Source organism: Phacochoerus africanus, chromosome 7 (assembly GCF_016906955.1).
Source record: "Phacochoerus africanus isolate WHEZ1 chromosome 7, ROS_Pafr_v1, whole genome shotgun sequence".
Lineage (NCBI taxonomy): Eukaryota > Metazoa > Chordata > Mammalia > Artiodactyla > Suidae > Phacochoerus > Phacochoerus africanus.
In genome coordinates this window covers 24,180,763-24,202,804 of record NC_062550.1, presented here as the reverse complement: position 1 = coordinate 24,202,804, position 22,042 = coordinate 24,180,763, and the positions used below count along the sequence as shown (strand labels likewise).

At 35.8% G+C, this 22,042-nt stretch overlaps 1 protein-coding gene and 1 pseudogene across 1 annotated transcript; both read right to left on the bottom strand.

Annotated features, from left to right (window-relative positions):
- Window positions 1-503: 503 nt before the first annotated feature.
- LOC125131720 (olfactory receptor 6C6-like) lies at window positions 504-1,463 on the bottom strand. Its single transcript, XM_047788490.1, has one exon. The coding sequence runs from the start codon at window positions 1,461-1,463 to the stop codon at window positions 504-506; it is 960 nt and encodes a 319-aa protein (XP_047644446.1).
- Window positions 1,464-16,900: 15,437 nt separating this feature from the next.
- LOC125131846 (olfactory receptor 6C3-like) lies at window positions 16,901-17,838 on the bottom strand (annotated as a pseudogene).
- Between the last annotated feature and the right edge of the window lie 4,204 nt (window positions 17,839-22,042).

Here is a 22,042-nt window from a genome sequence, read left to right as displayed (position 1 = left end):
ATTCATTTCCTTATTTATCTTTCAGTGTTCAGTATCAATGGTGACTTCTCTTGGACAACTGTTTTGATCTTGAAAGTCAATCTGAGTTCTACCCATTTTCATCATAACATCAATTGCATCATATAATATTTATCAGGTTGTGAATTTGTCTTTCACAGTTTTAGCAGAGCAAAATATTAGAAGCAGATGCAATGCTTAGCAAGCAGCACACATATGTTGAAATAATAAGGCTCAGTTTTAGAAAGGAGTCAGTACAGTACATGATAGTGCATTGATGAGAGGAGATATTTCTAGTCAGAGATGGAATTTAATATTCTGCTTGAAAAAGGCAGTTTACTAATAAAGAGTAAAATAGTCTCCTCAGAGAGAACAGAGAGAAGTGTAAAGATAAGGCAGACTGGCTAAACCTAATGATATAAATCATTAAAGGGAAAAATGGTATAGCTTTGAACTAATGAATTGAAAATTGTATTCCGTGTCCCCACTCATGTTTCAGTAACAACTTATTTATGTCTACATTTTGTCTCATTGTTTTGAAGATAAAAAAACCTTTGAAGCATATCCTTGAGAGCATCTTTCACCTGCTGATTCCTTAGGGTATAAACGAAGGGGTTTAGTAAAGGAGCAACAGAGGTATTGAGCACGGCTACACCTTTAGTTAAAGTCACCCTTTCCTTCGCTGATGTTTTCATGTATGTAAAGATACAACTCCCATAAGTAAGAGAGACAACGACCATGTGTGAGGAACAGGTGGAAAAGGCCTTTGTTCTTTGTTGTACAGAAGGGAATTTTAGAATGGTTTTGATGATGTATGTGTAGGAGAGGACCACTAACAGCAAAGTGACGACAAGTGTCACCACAGCTAAGACAAAAGCCATCAATTCTATGAAGCTTGTATCTGTGCAAGAGAGCTGCAAGACAGGAGAACTGTCACAGAGGAAGTGATCAATTATCTTGGAAGCACAGAAATCCAGCTGAAGTCCCAAGGCCAAAGGAGGAAATATAATTAGGAAGCCAGCTACCCAAGAGCTGAGGACAAGCTGATGGCACACTCTGCTGTTCAAAATGACTGGGTAATGCAGAGGTTTGCAGATGGCAACATAGCGGTCATAGGACATGGCCGCCAAAAGGAAAAACTCTGTAACTCCTAATAAAAGAAAAAAGAACAACTGTGTTACACAACCACTGTAGGAAATTGATTTGTCTCCAGTGAGAATGCTTATCAAGAATCGTGGAATGCAAACAGTCGTGAATGAAACCTCTAAGAAGGAGAAATTTCGAAGGAAGAAATACATTGGGGTCTTGAGATGGGGATCCAGGAGGGTGAGGAGGATGATAACAAAGTTCCCCATCAGGCTCAAGATGTAGTTGAAAAATAGAAACAGGAAAATCCCAATTTGCAATTGCAGATCATCTGTCAATCCTAGGAGAATGAATTCTATTTCCATTGATTGGTTCTTCATTTTTTTTTCTCTTCTCAAAGCTAGAGAAAACAAAAATGATGTTACAAGTTGGAAAACATTTTTCTTCACTCTCAGCCATCGAATGTTACTTATTCAGAAACACATCTATGATTAAATGTTTTCTAAAATCTACTTTGTTTCCATCAAAATGAACATGCCAGTCAGTCTAAAGTCAGTTATCTTCATATAAATGCTGAGATTTTCCCTTGACAAGATTTAAGTTCTATTTACTACTTAATAGAGGATTTAGTCATTTGAAATTTAACTCCAGAGTTGAGTTAGTGTTAATCATTGACCCACCTTTAGAAAGCCTTACCCTAACAGACTATTTAAATATTCGTATTTTTTATTTCCTGAACTTAGCAAATATCTCAAGTAATTTTGGTGCCATTTATTCATTAAGTTCCATTTATATTTCTTTCTTATTTTTTTTTTCTTTTTTGTTGTTGGTTGTTGTTGTTGCTATTTCTTGGGCCGCTCCCGCGGCATATGGAGGTTCCCAGGCTAGGGGTCCAATCGGAGCTGTAGCTGCCGGCCTATGCCAGAGCCACAGCAACGTGGGATCCGAGCTGCGTCTGCAACCTACACCACAGCTCACGGCAATGCCGGATCGCCAACCCACTGAGCAAGGGCAGGGACTGAACCCGCAACCTCATGGTTCCTAGTCGGATTCGTTAACCACTGCGCCACAACGGGAACTCCTCTTTCTTATTTTTAGTAAAATTTTCTTTCAGTTAATTTTTTTAACTTCATCTTCTTTGTTTTTCATATCCTTTATGAGTGGTCTTAAAATAACACTTAAAAAATTCTCAGAATTAGCAATGCCTTAAATCTTTATGACTTAGGAAACAAAACACAGACAAAACTAAAATTAGTGTCCCTATATTTTTATCATTCTTTTACTTTATTTAATTTATAATAATCATATGTTACTTTCCCTAGTGCTGTACAGATTATGTTAAGAAGCTGTATCTTTTCATTTGAATATAAAATTATTTTAAATAATTGCAATTCTTGTCACTGAGTTGTGCTACAGCAATATTTCATAGTTACTAATTATAATTTGGTCTTGCTAATTATATTCATTGTAGCAGAGCAAGACTGCTTTGTCCTAGCAAATTTTCGTAATTGGCAGACAATATTCAAAAAACTTTCTTGGACATCCCATCCTAGTGCAGCAGAAAGGAATCCGACTAGGAACCATAAGGTTGCGGGTTCAATCCCTGGCCTCGCTCAGTACGGGTTAAGGATCTGGCATTGCCATGAGCTGTGGTGTAGGTTGCAGATGCAGTTCAAATCTGATGTTGCTGTGGCTCTGGTATAGGCTGGCTGCTGTAGCTCCAGTTAGACCCCTAGCCTGGGAACCACCTTATGCTACAGGTGCAGCCCTAAAAAGACAAAAGACAAAAAAACAAACCTTTCTTTATGCCTTTTGAAATATGAGCTGTCATAGAAAATATCAAATATCATATATTTTCCTTTTCCTTTCTATTAAATTTATTCAAATATGTTCATTTACTTTTCTAGATAACATTATTCTTTACATAAACATATTATTTTTAAAGTTACTGAATCACTGGAATCTTTGTTTTAAACATATTTGAATGGTTGCCATCAGTTTTAATATGTTTACTACTCATAAACAATATGGTAAGTTCTTATATTACAACATAAAAATATTTCTATTTGACTTTCTCTTCAGTTTTTCCATTAATTACTCACCTTTCATGATATTAAAATCTGAATCTACATTTTTTTATTCATTGTATGTAAAAGTTTTATGACACTATAGACTAAATATAGCAAATAGATACATTACTTTTTTTTTTTTTTAAATAGCTGTACCCATGGCATATGGAAGTTCCTGGGCTGTCACCTATAGTGCAGGCGTGGCAAAGCCAGATCCTTTAATCCACGATGCAGGGCTGGGGATTGAATCTGCACCTCCTCAGAGACTCAAGCTGCTGCAGTTAGATTCTTGACCCAGTGTGCCACAGCGCGAACTCCTGGACATTACTTCTTTATTTCATTTCCTACTTTTTGTAATCTTCTGAGTTTTACTAAACACACTAATTGTCTTCAATCTTAAACTCAGTGTAAATGTGCTTGCTAAATTTCTACAAGATGTAAAGAGTAGCTGCTGTCTAATTGTCCCTCCATGATGTACCCTAATAACATACATAAATGTTAACATAAAAGTACATGTTACTGTATTTTTTTATATATACATAGTGAAATGACATAGAAAATTTTAACTCTCCATCAAAAGGAATAGATCAAATAATATAAAGACAAAGTTAATTTCTTACTAGTACTTCCAAAAATTTTCCCCAACGTCTGATTCAGAAAAAAGGTTCAACTTAAACTTTGACTTACCTTACACAGAGCCTATTGGAATTTCTTTTTTGTTGTTGTTATGGTATATGTTAAGATATAGAGACCAACTAAATTAAGAGTGATGATTATCATTTCAAGACAGTAGTCAATTATGAAAGGAAAAATACCCATTTGTCCTTCAGAAGGATTCAAATTAAACTTGAGATGTTTTATTTATTTTTCAAAATATTTCACATTTGTCGTTTTAAGTTCACATTTACTATATCTCAGTATTCAAACACTAAGAGCATGACTTTATCTCTAACAACCTTTTCCAGTTTGGTTAAATTTTCAGAAAGTTTCCTTAACCTTTAATAGAAAGTGTTATATCAAAGGGTCAAAATCTAGAAATAAATACAGGTTTAAGTACATCTACAGCTTACAGATTAAATTTAACAGATCCCCTGATCTAACTAAACTAAACTTTTATCTCTTGGCTTAATAAAGACACAAGGGAACCTACTGAAGTTAGCAAACGTGATAGGTAAAATACTTCCCGAGAGGCTGGTATTAAGACGGTACTATTTAGTGCAAAATATTTTAGTGCAAAATATCTACTCAGTTTTTTGTTTGTTTGTTTCCTGATGTAGGAAATAAATAACAAAATCATCAATCGATTTCATAATCCTAAGGTATATGAGAAAACCTGCTGATCTATTTTTCTTCAATGAAAAACTTTCTCTTGCTTACTAAAATAACTACAGCAACAACAGGCCAATAGCATACTTTAATGTTACAAATTGTTTCAACCTTAAAATGAGGGTTTCTGTTGTCGATTTACCGGAATGTTAAGGTTTTTTGTTTAATTTTAAAAGTGCTTATTTTTGAAATATGAGAAAATAAGACTACGGTGGTACATTTAGTGTGTGACAATGAGAGCCTATTCAGGAGAACTTAAATATCTGAAACACTGGGACTCTATTGCTATAAAAGGGTATGCTCAAAAAATACAAATAATTGTGTGAGAGTTCAAGCTGTAAAATGTTACAAAACAAAGTCTTCTGTGCCTTTGTCAAGCTCCTCCTGCTCCCACAAAAGTCATCCAAAGCTCATCAAAAAAAAAAAAATACTGGTGTTAGAAAGAAAAATTGCTTCCTTAAAGAATTCCATTCATTTTCTTAAGGAAGCTTTGGGTCTATTACAGGACTTTAGAGTTAAATGGCAGCCCAGATACTTTTCTCTTATACAGAAAACACATCAGATCAATTCTTTGGAGGAAATCTATCCTTTTTCAATTGATCTGTCTTTGAATCTTTGCTTAAAAAATCAGTTATCTAAAGCGATGTTGTCTATTTCTGGACTCTCTATGATGTTCTATTGATCTATTTATTTGCTTTAGGACAATGCCACACTGCAATGATTACTGTAGCTTTATAATAAATGTTAAAATTAGGTAGTGTTAGTTCTGCAATATCATTCTTTTCTAAAGTTCTCTTGGTGATTCTAGGTCCTTTGCATTTCTATGTGAATTTAAGAATCAGCTTGTCAGTTTCCACATGCACCCCAAAAAATCGACTTCATGGGTTTTCTGAGATTGCATTAAACATACACATCAATTTCAAAGTAACTGACATCTTGAAAATAATGAGAGTCTGACCTAACGAAACTGTATCTGACCCATGAACATATTTTATCTCATTTAATGTTAAGTCATCTTAATTTTTCTCAGCCATGTTGTGTAGCTTTCAGTGTCATGTCTTACACATTTTGGATTGACATGTACATATGTCAAGCTTTTATAAATGATGTTTGCATTTAAAAATTAATGGGCATATTATGTAGAAGTAGGATTAATTTTTATATTCTTTATTGTGCAAGTTTTTTAAAAACTCATTTACTAAACATAGTAACAGTTTTGTAGGCGTCCTTGGATTTTCCCACTTTGACAATTATGTCATCCAAGTCAAGTCAGTTTATATCTAATTTTTTCAATCTGAATGCCTTTTATTTTCCTAGACTTTTTGTACTAGCTAGAACTTCCATTTGAATGTTGGAGAAAAGTGAACATTCTTGTTTGTTTCCCTGATCTTAGAAAGAAAATGTTATTTTTTTAACTTAAGTATGCTCTTAGCTGCAGGTTAATGTTAAGTCCTTCATCAGTTTAAGGGAGTTCTCTTGTATTCCTAGATTGCTCAGTTTTTCTCAGCCATGGATATTGGCTTATCAATATCAAATCATTCATCTCTTATGTTTAAATGATTTTTCTTTTGTTTGTTGACACAGTGAAATACCTCTTTTTTTTCCAATATTAAACCAACAGTGCATTACTGAGATAAAACTTAGTTATATTATCATTTTTATATTTGGATGCAATTTGATATAGTTTTAAAATTTTCTGTATCTGTATTTATGAAGATGTGAACTGTCTTTTTTTGGCACTTGCCACCAACCTCTACATGGAGTAAAACATGAGCTACTGCAGCTGCCAACCTACAGCACCTCATGAGCAGAGCTCAGGCTGGAGACCAGGAGTGAGGCACTCTGTGCTCTGGGAAAACTGGAAGAACAGGTCTTCAGATAGTTAGATATTTTTAGGAGAAGATTTTATGAGCCCAATTTTTGCTTCTCTTCATATCTAGAAAAACACTAAAATCCCTCAGTCATGGTTGACGTCTGTGACTAGTAGTGACCTTCGCAAGACCAGCAGCAAACTTCTGCGTGTGCATGGTTGCATGCACCTCCCCCCTTTCACCTTTATGACTCATATATTGATATTTCCCCTTTCCTCTTTGAGGCATTTCAGATAGTTCTGAAATACTGCCTTCCAAGCTCAGTTAGTGGACAAAACAAAACTCTTTGAGAATAGCCACTCCCAAGGGTGGGCCAGTGAGCCCTGAGGGAACCCAAGGAAAGAAACAAAGAAGACTGGCCCACAGCTGCTGTGCACATCGAAGGAGTGATTCTTGTAAACCCAGGCTTTTACTTCTTCCCAAAGAAACTGGTTTTCTCTAAATCTTTTCTTCCTACTACCTTCCCTTTGTTGCAAAACTCCTGTATCCTAGCTTCCCCCCTCACCTCTTCAAAGTGATTTCTCAGGGCTACCTAAAATGCTATCCCCTGGGGTTAAGTCCAAATTTCATCCCAAATAGAACTTAACTCTCAACTTTCAGGTTGTGCATTTTTTTTAAGTCAACATTTCCAACATCCCTTAGTCACACTCCGATCTTTTTTTCTGAAAGATTTAGGTACTTGAGAGACAAATGTATGTTTATGAAACCACCAGAATTAAGCTTGAATCCTTGAGGCCCTCTAGTAGCCTGGAAGGTGTGCCAACCAGGCTAATCTGGGAATGTTGTTAGGGGAAAGAAAAATGTTATTCCCAAGAATGATCTAGATGGAAGCTTGAATTTTTAAAATAGAACTGTAGAACTCCCCACCTCCTCTATCCTGCTTATTACCCAGGAGGAAGATACATGGAGAGAATTCCTTGATGGGAACAGTGGGATTCCCTGACCACTCTTCCTTACCTGGGTGTGTGGATCAGGAAAAGATGAGAGAGATCAAGACATGGACACTGACTTTTGCTGAGTAGCTTGCACAGTAAATGTCAAACTGCAGATGTCCTGGAGGGCTGAATACTTGTCAGAGATTAGGCTAGAGCTTCCCTGAGTTCCAGGGGCAGATTCAAATGGTTACTAATTAGGGAAATGAGGGAATGCAGAAGCTAAGGAAAGGTAGTCAAGACACATAGTGTAGAGAAAGGGCAGCGCCTGCTTCCTCTTCAGAGGATGTGCACAGAAATCTAATACCTCTGAGTTTTTCTTCAGGTGCTGGGTTCCCACCCAGGTGGAGGATGGTAACACAATCATGTGGACACAATCCTGTGGACCCCAGACTGGTTGTGATAGGGCTGGAATAGGCACAGGTAGATGTAGAAGTCCCAATAAAGGATCCTAGAGAGGAAAACTTAGGGGGCATTGGGAGATCACGATAAATTAATAAATTGCTCAAAAAAGCCATCACAACAGGGCACCCTTGCTTGACTAGTGGAGGTGTGAGAATTGCCTCAGGTCATTGGTTGGGGGTGGGATGAGGCCTCATTCAGATTCAGACCAAGGGCAGGAGTTTGAGGACCACCCTTCTGCTGATTTGAATACATACCTTACAGGATACTAAGGAGAAGCTACTAGTCCTAGAAAGGAAGAGGCAGTCTTTTCCAACCCCCACTTCCCTTGAATGCTAGAACTGTAGCCCAGGAGATTGAATCCTTGGGGCAGAGCCTCCTTGCCTGCCCTCTTGCATCTCTCATCAGTGTCCTACCTAAATAAATCTATTTCTTGCCTATCACTTTGTCTCTTGCTGAATTCCTTCTGCACAGAGGCCTAAAGAACCTAAGCATCTTTAAGTCCAGACATCGGGCGAGTGATTCTAGTTTAAAACATGGGTTCAAGTCCCAATCTGGGTTTTGGCCAGTTTCGAGTCCCGGCACGTGGGTTCAAGTACCAATCTGAGTTTAGGCTGGGTTTGAGTCCTGGCATGTGGGTTCAAGTCTCAATCTGGGTTCTGGCTAGGTTTCAGGCCCTTAGTGCAGTCAGTTTCAGTTGGAGCCAGGCTGAGGTTCCTAGAACACCACCCTTATCTCACCACCAAGCAATCAGAAGAAAATTATACACCCTGCAGACTGCCCCAGATATACATGCATTTAAAATTCTTCTCTGAGGCCCACAGGGAGTTAGGACATATAAAGCATGAGCAGCCTATTTTCCTTCCTTGACTTTTTTTTTTTTTTACTGAAGTATAGTTGATTTGCAATGTTGTGTTAATTTATGATGTTCATCGAAGTGATTCAGTGATACATATACACATATCCATTCTTTTTCAGATTATTAGTGCTTTTTTTGTAAAATCATCTTCCATGAGTCTTGCAATATTCCTTTCTCTGCTCCACAACTCTGACTTTTCAGTTTGCTTGACTTCACTGTGTGTTGAGCACAGGAACTTGGTTTGGACAATAACCTTGGTTTTCATTGATGAATGAATGGATAAAGAAAATGGGATATATATGTATATGTATGTGTGTGTGTGTGTGTGTGTGTGCATATATGTATATATACACATATATATATAATGCCATTAAACAAGTTAAATCTTGGCATCTGTGATAACATGGGGTATTTGTGTATATTGTGAAATCATCACAATAAGTATAGTTAACATTCTTCATAGTTATAAATTTTTTTCTTGTGATGAAGACTCTTAAAATCTACTCTCTTAGCAACTTTCAAATATGCAAGATAGTATTATTACCTCTAGTCACTATGTTGTACATTGCATCCTTATGATTTAATTATTTATAACTGGAAGTGTATAACATTTGACACCTTAACCCATTTTGCCTGACAAGCACCAACTTGCTTTTTTTCATTTCTTTTCTTTTGTTTTCTTTTCTTTTTCTTCTTCTTCTTCTTTTATTTTTCTTTAGAGTCCACATACAGCAGACATCATAGGGTATTTGCCTTTCTCTGATTTATTTCACTAAGCATAATGCCCTCGAGGTCCTTCCCTGCTGCCACAAATTCCAAGACTTTGTCCATTTTTAATGGCTGAATAACATTTCATAATTTTTGATAACCTGTGTGTTCACTTTCATTTAGTTCAAAATTTTAAAATTTTCTTTTGAGATTTCTCTTTGTTCCATGTGTTATTTAGAGATGTTTAATCTTCATGCATCTGGGATTTTCCAGTTACCTTTCTGTCATTCTGTCTAGTTTAACCCCATTGCTGTCTGAGAGCAGACCTTCTATGATTCACATTCTTCAAAATTTCTTGAGATGTGTTTTATGGCCCCAAATGTGGTCTGTCCTGAGAAGTGTTCCATGTGAGCTTGAGACAGACTGCATTTACTGTTGCTGGATGAAGTAATCTGTAAATGTCAGTTATATCCAGTTACGTGATGCTGTTGTTGAGTTCATGTTTGTCGCTACTGACTTTTTGGTCTGCTGGATTGGTTCATTTAGAGATGAGCTTTGATCTCCCAACTATGACGGTGAATTCATCTATTTCTCCTTGACTGTCTTTCATTTTTTTTCCTTCGTGTAGTTTGATGCCCTGTTATTAGGTACATGCTCATTTAGAACTCTTATAACTTCATGGAGAAATGACCCCTTCATCAGTATGTAATGCTCTTCTTTATCAATGATTATTCCTTTGTTTGAAGTCTGATCAGACTGCATTTAATATAGCCACTCCTGATTTCTTTGATTAGTGGTAGCATGATATATTTTCTCCATCCATTAACTTTTTGTCTATATGTGTCTTTATATAAATTAATTTCTTGTATGAAACAAGAAATGGATTGTATATTTGGTTCACTCTGACAAGTGACAAGAGACCAGCTCAGCAGGTTGGGGCTGAAGAACGGGTGCCATGAAACTTAAGGAAAAAAGTTAACATAAAACAAGACACAGAGACATTTATCTTAAGTAAAGGTGGGAACTGGGGGACTCAAGGTCTCAGGGACTAAGAATGCCTCCTCAAGAAGCGACACTGCTTTTATTGTGCACTTTAGGATTACATCAAGTGAGGAGGGGGCTATAGGTGCAGGATATAGTTTTTTTTATTATTTTATAAGTTCTTTTATTATTTTAAAAATCACATTGCTGGTAGATGGTTAAGCTTTTACTCTGATCTTTAGACATTTTACAATCATTAGCATTTGAGGAAGCTTGGCTATCTATGCATAGCATTCCAGAGAATCATCACTGTGCTTCTGCAAAGGGCATGCCTATCTGTGGCAACCCAGTGTGCCTAGGTTTGCACCTTGGTTCTCTTTGCTAATGCATATTCTGCTAACTACCACCCAAAAACCACTTGGGGCCATGAGGTTCCTCTTTCTCTTATTCTTTAGAGGACATATCATGCTTGTGCAAATGGTATGCCTATCTGCACAGGTCCCACGTGCCTAGACCAACACATTATGTCCTCATTCAGCTGACACTATGAATAACTTATGCCTTTAGGTCATTGTTCTTAAGTCATTTACCAGCACTGTGACTGTTTTTCAAGCAGGAAGATGAGGTAAAGTAAAGCAGGACAAGATGGAGTTTTCAGCAAAGAGGCTAAAAAAATATTGTAGAAACGTGTCTTGCGACAATATATGTATATGATATTATCACCATTATGATATTATCACCATTATTTTAGCCATTCAGCAAAGAGGCTAAAAAAATATTGTAGAAACGTGTCTTGCGACAATATATGTATATGATATTATCACCATTAATGTGACACTGGAGTCACTGGAGCAGAAATGAATCCCACCCTTTGTGGGATTCATGTCACAGTTGTGTCATGGGGAGTTGTGTCACAGTGGAAATGATCAACTATGTTGGAAGCACAGAAAGCAAGCTGTAGACCTAAGGGTTAAGAACCCAGCAATCCAAGAAGAGAAGGCAAGCCAAATGCAGGTTTTACTACTCATGATGGTTGTGTAATGCAGGGGCTTAACAGATGGCAACACAGCAATCATTGTACATTGCTGCCAGCAAGTAACATTCAGATCCAAGAATGAAGATTAGGAGTTCCCATTGTGGCGCAGTGGAAATGAATCTGACTAGGAACCATAAGGTTGCAGGTTTGATCCCTGGCCTCTCACAGTGGGTTAAGGGTCTGGCGTTGCTGGTGTAGGTTGCAGACATGGCTTGGATCTGGTGTTGCTGTGGCCCTGGCGTAGGCTGGGGGCTATAGCTGCGATTAGACCCCTAGACTGGGAACCTCAATATGCCGGAGATGTGGCCCTAAAAGGACAAAAGACCAAAAAACAAACAAACAAACAAACAACCTATCAATTGTGGATCATCAGTTAAACCTGCCAAAATAAACACTGTCACTTTTGTATGATTTCCCATTACTGTCCTTACTAATATTCCATTCCTCTCTGCATGTATCTCACTCTACCCTTCAATCTACCTTATCTATTTATGATGACTTTGTACATAGTTTGAAGTGCTTTTCTTCCTCAGATTTTTTGACTAGTGTATTACATTTCGCCATTACTATAATTCACTTATTTATGTACTGAATACCTTTCTAAATATTACCCACAATGCCAGTCCCTCACTTGTTCCCATCATGTATGTATGCTTTCTGTGCTCTGAAGGAAAATGTCCAAAGACTATAAAGAATTCCCAGTAGGATATGCGATTCAAGAACACCAATCCCAAAGTATCAAAAATTTACAAGTTACACCAGGGTTCTTCTCAAACACTACATATTTTTTTTTTAAAAAAATAAAACCTATAGCATATAAACTTTATGTCGCTGAAGAATTCAGTGTAGATTTCTTTCTTTCTTTTTTGTCTTTTTAGGGCCGCATACATGGCTTATGGAGGTTCCTAGGCAAGGGGTCAAATCAGAGCTGTAGCCACTGGTCTACACCACAGCTACAGAAATGCCAGATCCGAGCTGCATCTGCAACCTACACCACAGTTCACAGCAATGCCGGATCCTTAATCCACTGAGTGATGCCATGGATCTAACCTGAGTCCTCATGGATCCTAGTCAATTATTTTCCACTGAGCCATTTCCTCCTCCCACACACTTACGTTTTGAAATCCCAAATAGGTAGGTAATTTGAAAGCAGAAAAATAAAGTATCATTTTAGTTGGTAATAAAAAAAGTGACACTATAAGATGAAGAATCTAGCCTGTCAAGGAAACATTTTACCTAGGGTTAAATGCAACAGTATTACTATTCCAGACACTCCTAAAATTCCATGCCTTCTATGACCTCAGTTTTCTTTTGTGAAAGTTGTCTTCTCTTCAACTAGCTTTTGCGGTTTTCTTTATTGGATCTTAAACTAACAGTTCATGATAACTAGGTAGTCTCCACAACTTCTGTCTTAATAGAATATTTACCTATGTATATGGCTAGAATTCCTGTAACTTGTTGTAGATATGTAGCTACATTATGGCCAAAGGGTCTAAATAAAAATACCCAGTGCAATTTCCAGGGATCTTCTAGTGATAAAGGGAGTTTTTATCTTCTTCAGTTTATTCTGACTCTTGAAAGGTAGATGTGATGGCAAATCATTTGGAGCCATGAGTGTGATCAATTACAGTAGGAAGTGCTAGTAAACAAGATAGAACTAATCCAGATTCCTGGTACCACTGTAGACCAAGCCAAAAAGGAAAACACAATGATTTTGTGGATGTTTCATCATACTAGCCTGAACATTTAAGTGAGAGAGACATAAATCGTTTTTTGTTTAAACCATTGTGATATTTGTATTCCTCATACTCTAGCAAATCTATGTTAGAAAACCCTGTTTCCTTTGACTGATGTGTTGTATTTATTTAATTTCTCTCCTATGGTCCCTGTGTCTTCTTTCATGATCCCTTATTCTGCTTCTGATTATTGGCTGAGTATTCCTTGAACTCAGTATCAATTTTTTAAATCATTAAATAATTTAGTTCTTTATTGAAATTATTCATTTGAATTATTGACAAACTGTAAGGTAAATACATGTTTATTCTTGGGTGTTTTTCTGTTTCTGTGATTTTCATGGATTTTGGCCTATCTCCTGTGATGATTATGAATTTTTTTTTTTTACTGGATATTCAAAACTGTATGCAAATGTTCAAGGTGCTGGTTGATGATTAATTCTACAAATATAATTTAATTTATCCTAGTACAGGTTAAAGCAGAAAAGCTTAACCAAAATGGAATGAGATTATTTGAATATGCGTTTCATGCTATTGGAGTAATGATGGATTCATTGTACTTCTGCTTGGAGTATATGATTTCAGTGCTGTGAACTAAAAGTCTAGGTACTGACCCAGGATCTTCCACTTTGGCAAATCGTAACTGTCGAATTTTGTCTTCAGACACTAGGAAACAGCAGGGATTTCTTGAGATTCTTCATCAGTAGGTGCTGCTTTGCACTTGTGGTTTCTGGTTTCTTTGCTTGAACTTAGGATTTATCAAATATGTTTAGGGAGAAAATAAAAGGATGGGAAAAAATCGATCACTTATTCCTTAAGAAATTGTTTAGTCTGTGGTCACAGTGGTTATCAGAGGTTTCGGAATATAGACCAATGTGGATAAGATTCTTAAGAAGAAGAAATTTTAGAGGAAAAAATACATGAACATCTTGAGGAAGGGATTCAGCTGGCTAAAGAGGAAGAGTTCTCCATCATGCTCAACATTGTTCTGACAAAACAGAAACAAGGAAAAAAACAACTTGCTGAAAGTTTCATCTGTCAGGCCAAGCTGAATGAACTCTATCTCCAATAACTGGTTCTTATCCCCTTTTATGAATTTTAGCAAAACTACACAATAAAGATCATTAGTTTTTTAACTGACAAACAAAGGAAAACACTTTTTCAGAGTCCTGCTCATGAGCACATATTTTTTTCTGCCTAAGTATCGCATGATATTTAAAGTCCTATAACAAACTGATTTACAGATCAGGATATCCTAAGATTTCTCTCCTCTTTGATAACTTGAATAGTTCCTATTTGCTACAGTTTGTCTCATTGTTTTCAGTTTAACTCCTACAATATGAATATTTTAAAGAGTAAAAGCATATGTCTTTTGAATTACACTTTCTAATGACATCGAAGAAAAAAATAATTGAAATAAATTCTAAATGTTAGTGCCAACTAGCTTTCAGTTAGTTGTTCCAAAATCTTTCCCTCAAAAACAGATGTTTAAGTCCTGGTTATAGCTACAAATGTTGTAGTTTCACTATTTCATATTCCCATCTAGTTCTGAATTTAATTTATAATCCCTGAAGTGCTCATTTCTTTTACCCTATAGAAAAGCCTCATTCATTGATTATTTTTAAATTATTATTCTTTTAGCTAAACATATTACTATACCCACTTAATTTATATTTAGTCCAAGAAATGAGTCAATGATTTCTAAAATCTATGTTATATATGGCAATAAATATAAATATAGGAAAGCTAAAGAAAACACAAATAAAAATTAATTTCTTTAATTTTCTCTTCCTCATAATATGTAAGGGGGTATGCATCACTTGTAATTTATAATTCCTCCAGCACATCTATTGATATCAAACTACAGTAGTAGGTCTGATTCAATAAATGATTTTCAAAGCAAATTAGGTATTTGTTGAAATTATTTTGCTTGTCAAGTCTTCATGAGGCAGTGGTCTTCTATAATTTTTTATGATCTTAACTGTATTATTTTTTGAAACATCTTATTTGCTTTTAAGTCCTTTAATTTTACATTTTTTTTTACACTTGAAGATTTATTTTGACATTTAAATACTGGCTATATTTACCAGACATATTTTTAAAAATAGCAGAATTATGCTGTTAGTTAAAATTGATGAAAACTGTTGAGACCTGTATTTGTCCACAGGATTATACATATTACTTTTACACTATTATTCAACTCCAAGTCCCAGTTTAGCTTCTGTTAGGGATAATTTTAATTTGATTGATTAATCCATTTTTCTTGATCCATCTTCATATATTATTTTTTCCTCTTTTACTAATCATTACTTTTAATCATTGCTACTAGTAACCTTTAATTCATCATGACATTATTCATTACTTCTCAACTGGTGGACTGGAAAACCAAGTTTCCTGAGTTTGCATTTTCACAATTTTATTTTCTAGTTCTGCATCTTTCAAAATGATCTTGTTCTTACTGGGCCACTTTTTGCTCTTATGCATAAGGATAATAGCAATTATAACATCACATCATTGTTTCCAGAATTATATATAAAACACCTACTAGTACCTGTAATTTAGTGAGTAGTACACAAAATGGAGATCTTATTTTAATACCATGTTATTCAGCTTCCCTCACCAGAGTAGAGAGGCTGAAAGCATTTCAGGGTAAAGCATTTCAGCATTTCCAGTGGAAGACGGCTTAAGAAATACATTGTACCTGTGTTAAGAAGATGTGTCACTTGTTCAAGAAATAATTTTTAGAAACAGCGCTATGATACTCCCTGGGGATTCAAATTCAGAGACCATTCTATTATATACCATCTGAAGGGATACGTCACAGCCTAACCAAGGTGGCAGAGAAGACGGAAGATGTACATTCATCTGCTTGGGAGTGGGACAAGTGGGAATGGGGACATTTTAATTTAGAAGTGCTAGACCCTTATTCAGGTGGTAGAACATCTTCTGTGATAAGTAGTAGATAACAGTCATTTACAAATCTATAGGTAAAGCATTTCAATATAGTTCCATGACAGATGAGTGGTTTAACTTAGTATTTTTTTTAAGCAAACTCATCCTGATTCAAACATAACAGAATCGAAACTACAGAGAATATTGAGAACATCTTAGGTTTTACTTGTATAAGATTATCTCAAATATGTTATATACTTTTTTTCACATTCTGTGCTCCTAAAATTCTGGTCAAACACAGAAATTGTTTTGAAGTCCTAAATCCAGATGATTACCTGCATTTCAAAATTTCTTAAGGGAAATTTTAGATAATTCTACTATTTGGGTCCCTTGGTAGGGGATTTAGCTATATATCTTTATGTCCATGTCTATGACATGCAGAAAAGAATAAAAACATTTTATTAGCATTGTTCTCCTTAATCCAACACGTATACTCACTCTCCAGCTAGCCTCAGAAGGATCTCAAGCAGTTGAAGAGAGTGTTTATTGGGCATAACTATTCCCCAAACTCAGTAACTATTGAATTTTATTCCTAATTTTAAAAATAAACCAGTAAAAAATGAAGTTTCATGTGTAATTGAAATGCTTGTAAATGTTAATGATTCTGAAATAGACACTAAACAACTAATTTATATGGACAGTAATATAACAATCATTTTTTAAATATAAATATTTTCTAATTTGAACATCAGCATTAATACCTAATCTCTACTAAAATTTTCTTTCATTTCATTAGAGTATACACCAATAAATTAGTAGTATTACAAAAATATAAATGAATATTAGCCTCAAGTAGGTAGTAACTACATACAAATAAAGGATTGCAATAACATTTACATTCCATGCTACATTAGATATAATTTGAATGAAAAAGGGGAAAGGCTAAAAACAAACTTATTAATAGAGACTGCTTTGTTCATTTCCTTTACACATAGCGCAAAAGCATATTCACCTGTTTAAGAAAGAAGCAACCCTGTGTATTATATTCATAAAGGCTTTTTTCACTTGTTGGTTCCGTAAACTGTAGATGAAAGGGTTCAAAAGTGGTGCTACCGAGGTATTGAGTAGGACAATTCCCTTGTAAAAAGATACTCTCTGTTTGACTGAAGGTTTAACATACATGAAGATGCAGCTGCCATAAGAAAGGGATATCACAATCATGTGAAAAGAACATGTTGAAAAAGCTTTTTCCTCTGATTAGTTGAAGGGATTTTTAGGATTGTTAATGCAATATAGGTATATGATATTACTACCACTGCAAGCGTGACCACAAGTGTCACCACAGCTGAGACGAATCCCATGGTCTCAATGAGATGTGTGTCTGAGCAGGAGATCTGCAGGAGGGCAGTTGGGTCACACAAGAAATGATCAACAATGTTGGAAGCACAAAAGTCAAGCTTTACAACTAGGAGGAGAGGTACAAAGATGGTAAAGAACCCAGCGATCCAACAACTGAGGACAAGCTGAATGCAGATTTTACTGTTCATGATGGCTGTGTAATGCAGGGGCTTACAGATGGCAACATAGCGGTCATAGGACATTGCTGCCAGCAAGTAAAATTCAGATGCTCCAAGAAGGAAGGCAAAAAACAGCTGAATAATACAGTTGTTATAGGAAATGGTTTGGTCCCCAGTTACCATCATAACAAGACATTTAGGGATGCATGTAGTAGTAAAGGATATTTCCAAGAAGGAAAAGTTCCGAAGGAAAAAATACATGGGTGTCTTGAGGTGAATATTCACTAGGGTGAGTAGGATAATGATCAGATTTCCAGTGATGCTTAGCAAGTAGGTGGGAAGAAGGAAGATAAATAATACAACTTTCAGTTGTGGGTCATCGGTCAAACCTGCTAGAATAAACATGGTCACTCTTGTATGGTTTTCCATTACTTTCCTCTATTTTTCCAGGTCTATGTAAGGAAAAAAAAAAAGGAAGGAAAAAGAAAAGAAGGTAACAATGATCCCAATGAAAAATAACAGTGATTACCAGTGTTTGAGGCTGTTAGCAAAGTGATATTTCAAATAGAATAGAATGCTCATGCATATTTTAAAGTTGTTTATGCCGTGAAGACCAAGAGTTTACATTTCCAGAGTATCTGGACAGAGAATTCAATCTTTAGTTTGCAATTCTACCACAAAATAACCTATATGAGAGTATTGATTGTTGATTGTGAATAAACTGAAGTATATTTGGAGGGGCTTGTAAAGAATAGAAAATACTCTTTTCTATATTTGATATTGCACAAGATGGGATGAATGCCATTTCCCTTTCAATTAAGAGGTTTGTGGGTTCAATCCCTGGCCTCACTCAGTGGGTTAAGGATCCAGCATTGCCCTGAGCTGTGGTGTAGGTCGCAGACGTGGCTTGGATTCCACGTTGCTGTGGCTCCAGCATAGTCCTGCAGCTACAGCTCCGATTAGACCCCTAGCCTCGGTACCTCCATATGCTGCAGGTGTGGACCTAAAAGGACACACACACACAAAAAAAGAGGTTTGTGTAGTAAAAGTAAAATGGTACCCATTATAACAAGGACATTAGCTCATGTTCTGCATTTAATTGACATATGTACCTCTAGGTATCATCAATAAAAACGGCTAGTGCACTTTCACCGTTTTACTTAGCTAATCAAACTCAAATGTCTGAATGTGTCATTTACGTTCATGGCTAATGAGATGCAACCTCAGAGAAGGGAATGTGAGATGTCGGTAATGTTTTTTTTTTTTTCCCTAACTATTAGTAATTCCATTCCCTTGATCTCTGTTACCAACCCCCACACTTTCTACTTTGTAACCTGAAACAAAATCAGCAGGAACATTATGATCATTTCAGTACATGTTACAAGAATGATTCTGACTGTATACCAGGTACATAGGGTGAAGATGGAATACAGGACATTAAAGTATACAATATGTGTTCAGGAAATTGGATGAGGTGTGAGAAGTAGAAAGGAGACAATATGAAGAAGAATCTTATGAAAACCTAGGCAGGTATGAGTGATTTTTAGAGATAGGATAGCGAATTTGAGGAAAATATTTAAAATAGAGTAAAATATATACATAAGTTTAATTTTAAAATTAAAATTGGTAAATCAGTAAGAAAAAAATTGTAATTTAATTCGAAAAATTAGCAAATAAAAATTGTAAGTAGAGACTGTTGGTCAATGTATTTTCCATATATCTGCTTCTGTCCTTTCCACTTAGCATTTTCAACTTTGTCTAAAACACAAACTGAACAGCTGAACAATTTTGAGATCAGCATGGCCTAAGAGATGAAGAGTGACTATTTGGTAAATTTTAAACACATAGTGAATCTCAAAAGTGTTGACAGAATTTTAGGAGGCATACATGTCCCTGTCACAGGAATATTCAAATGTGTAGTAAACATGTGATTCAAGAACTATTGACTATTTTCAGTATTGGGTGTGTATTACACAGGACAGTCCTATTGTTCAGGTTTGTATGGCTAGAGATTGGAGATCAGGAAGAAGTTTGAACGAATTTATTTCCAAAGTTGTCTTCTTAAAAGTGAAACAGTCTACACAAATGATTTTATACAAATATTTCTTTCATAAAAAAGATTAATGATATCTACAAGGAAATTTTCTTTCCTCAGTATCTTCATCACCAAACCCCAAAAAATGTCTAAGGTTTGTGATGCGCACTAGCTAAGACAATGTTTTCTGTACTGAGAATATCCAGGTTATTATTTCTAGTCTCTAAAACATACATTAGTATTGAACTAAATGTTGTCTCCAGTAATATCCAGAGATGTTGACAGGGGGTGCTAAAATAAGAAAATGAGAAATGAGATTAGCTGTCAAAATCATATAGTTAATGATGTACATAGACAGATATGGGCAAAAGAAATGGCTATTATTCTTAACATCCATTTTACATTCACATAACTATGAAGCAATCTATTATAAGTGTTTTTTTCATTTACACAAATGACTCAATGTCACCAATTAAGAATGCATATATCTAGGAGATCCCATCGTGGCTCAGTGGTTAACAAATCCAACTAGGAACCATGAGGTTGCAGGTTCAATCCCTGGCCTTACTCAGTGGGTTATGGATCTGGCATTGCCATGAGCTGTGGTGTAGGTCACAGATGTGGCTTGGATCCTGTGTTGCTGTGGTTCTGGTGTAGGCCAGCACCTACAGCTCTGATTCGACCCCTAGCCTGGGAACCTCCATATGCCATGGGAGTGGCCCAAGAAAAGGCAAAAAGACAAAAAAAAAAAAGAATGAACATATCTAGAATGCAAATATCTAAAGACCTAAGTAAGAATTTTTACCATGTCAAATTACTTCATGTCTTAATTCAACAGTTTCAGAGGTTCCACTGTGGCGCAGCAGGTTACTTGTCTCTGTGGTGGTGTGGGTTGAATCTCCTGCCTGGCAAAGTGGGTTAAGCATCCAGTGTAGCTGCAGCTGTGGCATAGGCCACTGCTGCAGCTCAGATTTGATCCCTGGACCCAGGAACGTCCATATGCCATGGGTGGCCTGAGAAAGGAGAAAAACAAACAAACAAAAACACAAGTACCCACACCAACTCTTCTAAACACACACTATAAAAAATTTACAAAATTCACATTATAAAATGAATAGAAGTCATGCCTATGAATGCAGTGATGTTTACTTGTTAGATATTGTAGATGTCATAAAAATGTTAACAGGCGAAGTTATTCAGTAACAAATTACGATTGTATTCCATGTATCTTCTTTCATGATTTTCCTTAAATCAGTATGTCAAAGCTTAGAGAAAAGGAGGTTAATACATTATGGTAAAAAGAGAACAAAAGTAGATGAAAAATATATCTAATAGGAAATATGATCTTTAAATTTTAGACATACCAAGTCTTTCATCTTTTTGAGTCCTAAATCAGCCTTCAAAAAATATTTAAAATCTCCAACATATTTTTTGAAGAAGACATATATACAGATTTCTTTAGAAAAAATCATCTCTGCTTTAATATTTAACTCCTTTTTATTTACCATACTGAACACAACACATTGATATTTCATACCTCTATGAGAGGTTTCACTCTCTCAATTTATGATTTTTTTTCTCATCTATTTTTGGCAACTTTGTAAATGATTTATAATTAGAATTTTTTTTCAGATTTTTTGACTAGTGGATTACATTTCCCCATTACTATCATTTAATTATTTATGTATTGAATACATTTCTAAGAATTACCCACTATGACATATAAAGTTACTCAATACTTAATTCCATGGAGTATTTATGCTTTCTGTGCCCTGAAGGAAAATAGCTAACAATAATGAAAAACTCTCAGGAGGGTATGACATCTAAGAACCCCATCCCAAAGGATCAAAAAATGAATATGTTACCCTGGTATTCCTCCCTGGAACTGAATAGTTTTAAAAGTTAAAATACATATCAAAAAATTTGCTTTACTTCTGCCTCCAGAGATTTCAGTCTAGATTTCTCATATCTAATTGCTCTTCACATCTCAGGTTTTAAAATCCCAAGTGTATAGATAAGCATTTGGAAACAAAAAAGAAAAGATTATTTTAGTTAGTAAGGAAAAGTGACACAGAGATGGAGGAATTTGTTTATCATAGAAAATATTGTACTTCAGGGTAAATGCAACATGTTAACACTGCATACACACCTAACATTTCATGTCCTATATAACTGCAGTTTCTTTTCTGAAAGCTTGTCTTTTCTCCACATAGTCTTTGTGATGGTTTCTACTTAAGCCAAACTCATAATAACTAAACATTCTCCACTTCTTGATAACCTAAGTTCCCAGGCCAGGGTTCAAACCTGCACCACAACAGTGACCCAGGCTTCTGCAGTGACAACACTGAATCTTTAACCCACTGTGCCACAAAGGAACTCCCCTTTTCATCACCTTGGGTGTATTTTGCCCTCCCTTTTGGCCTGCAAATTTTCTGCAGAAAAATTTACTGATAGACTAATGGGGGGGGGTCCCTTTAAAATGACTCTCTGCTTTTTTCTTATTGCCTTTAGAATTCTCTTTTCATTTCTAACTTTTTTTTTTTGGCCTGCACCTGTGGCATGTGGGAGTTCCTGGACCAGGCATCAAACCCATATCAT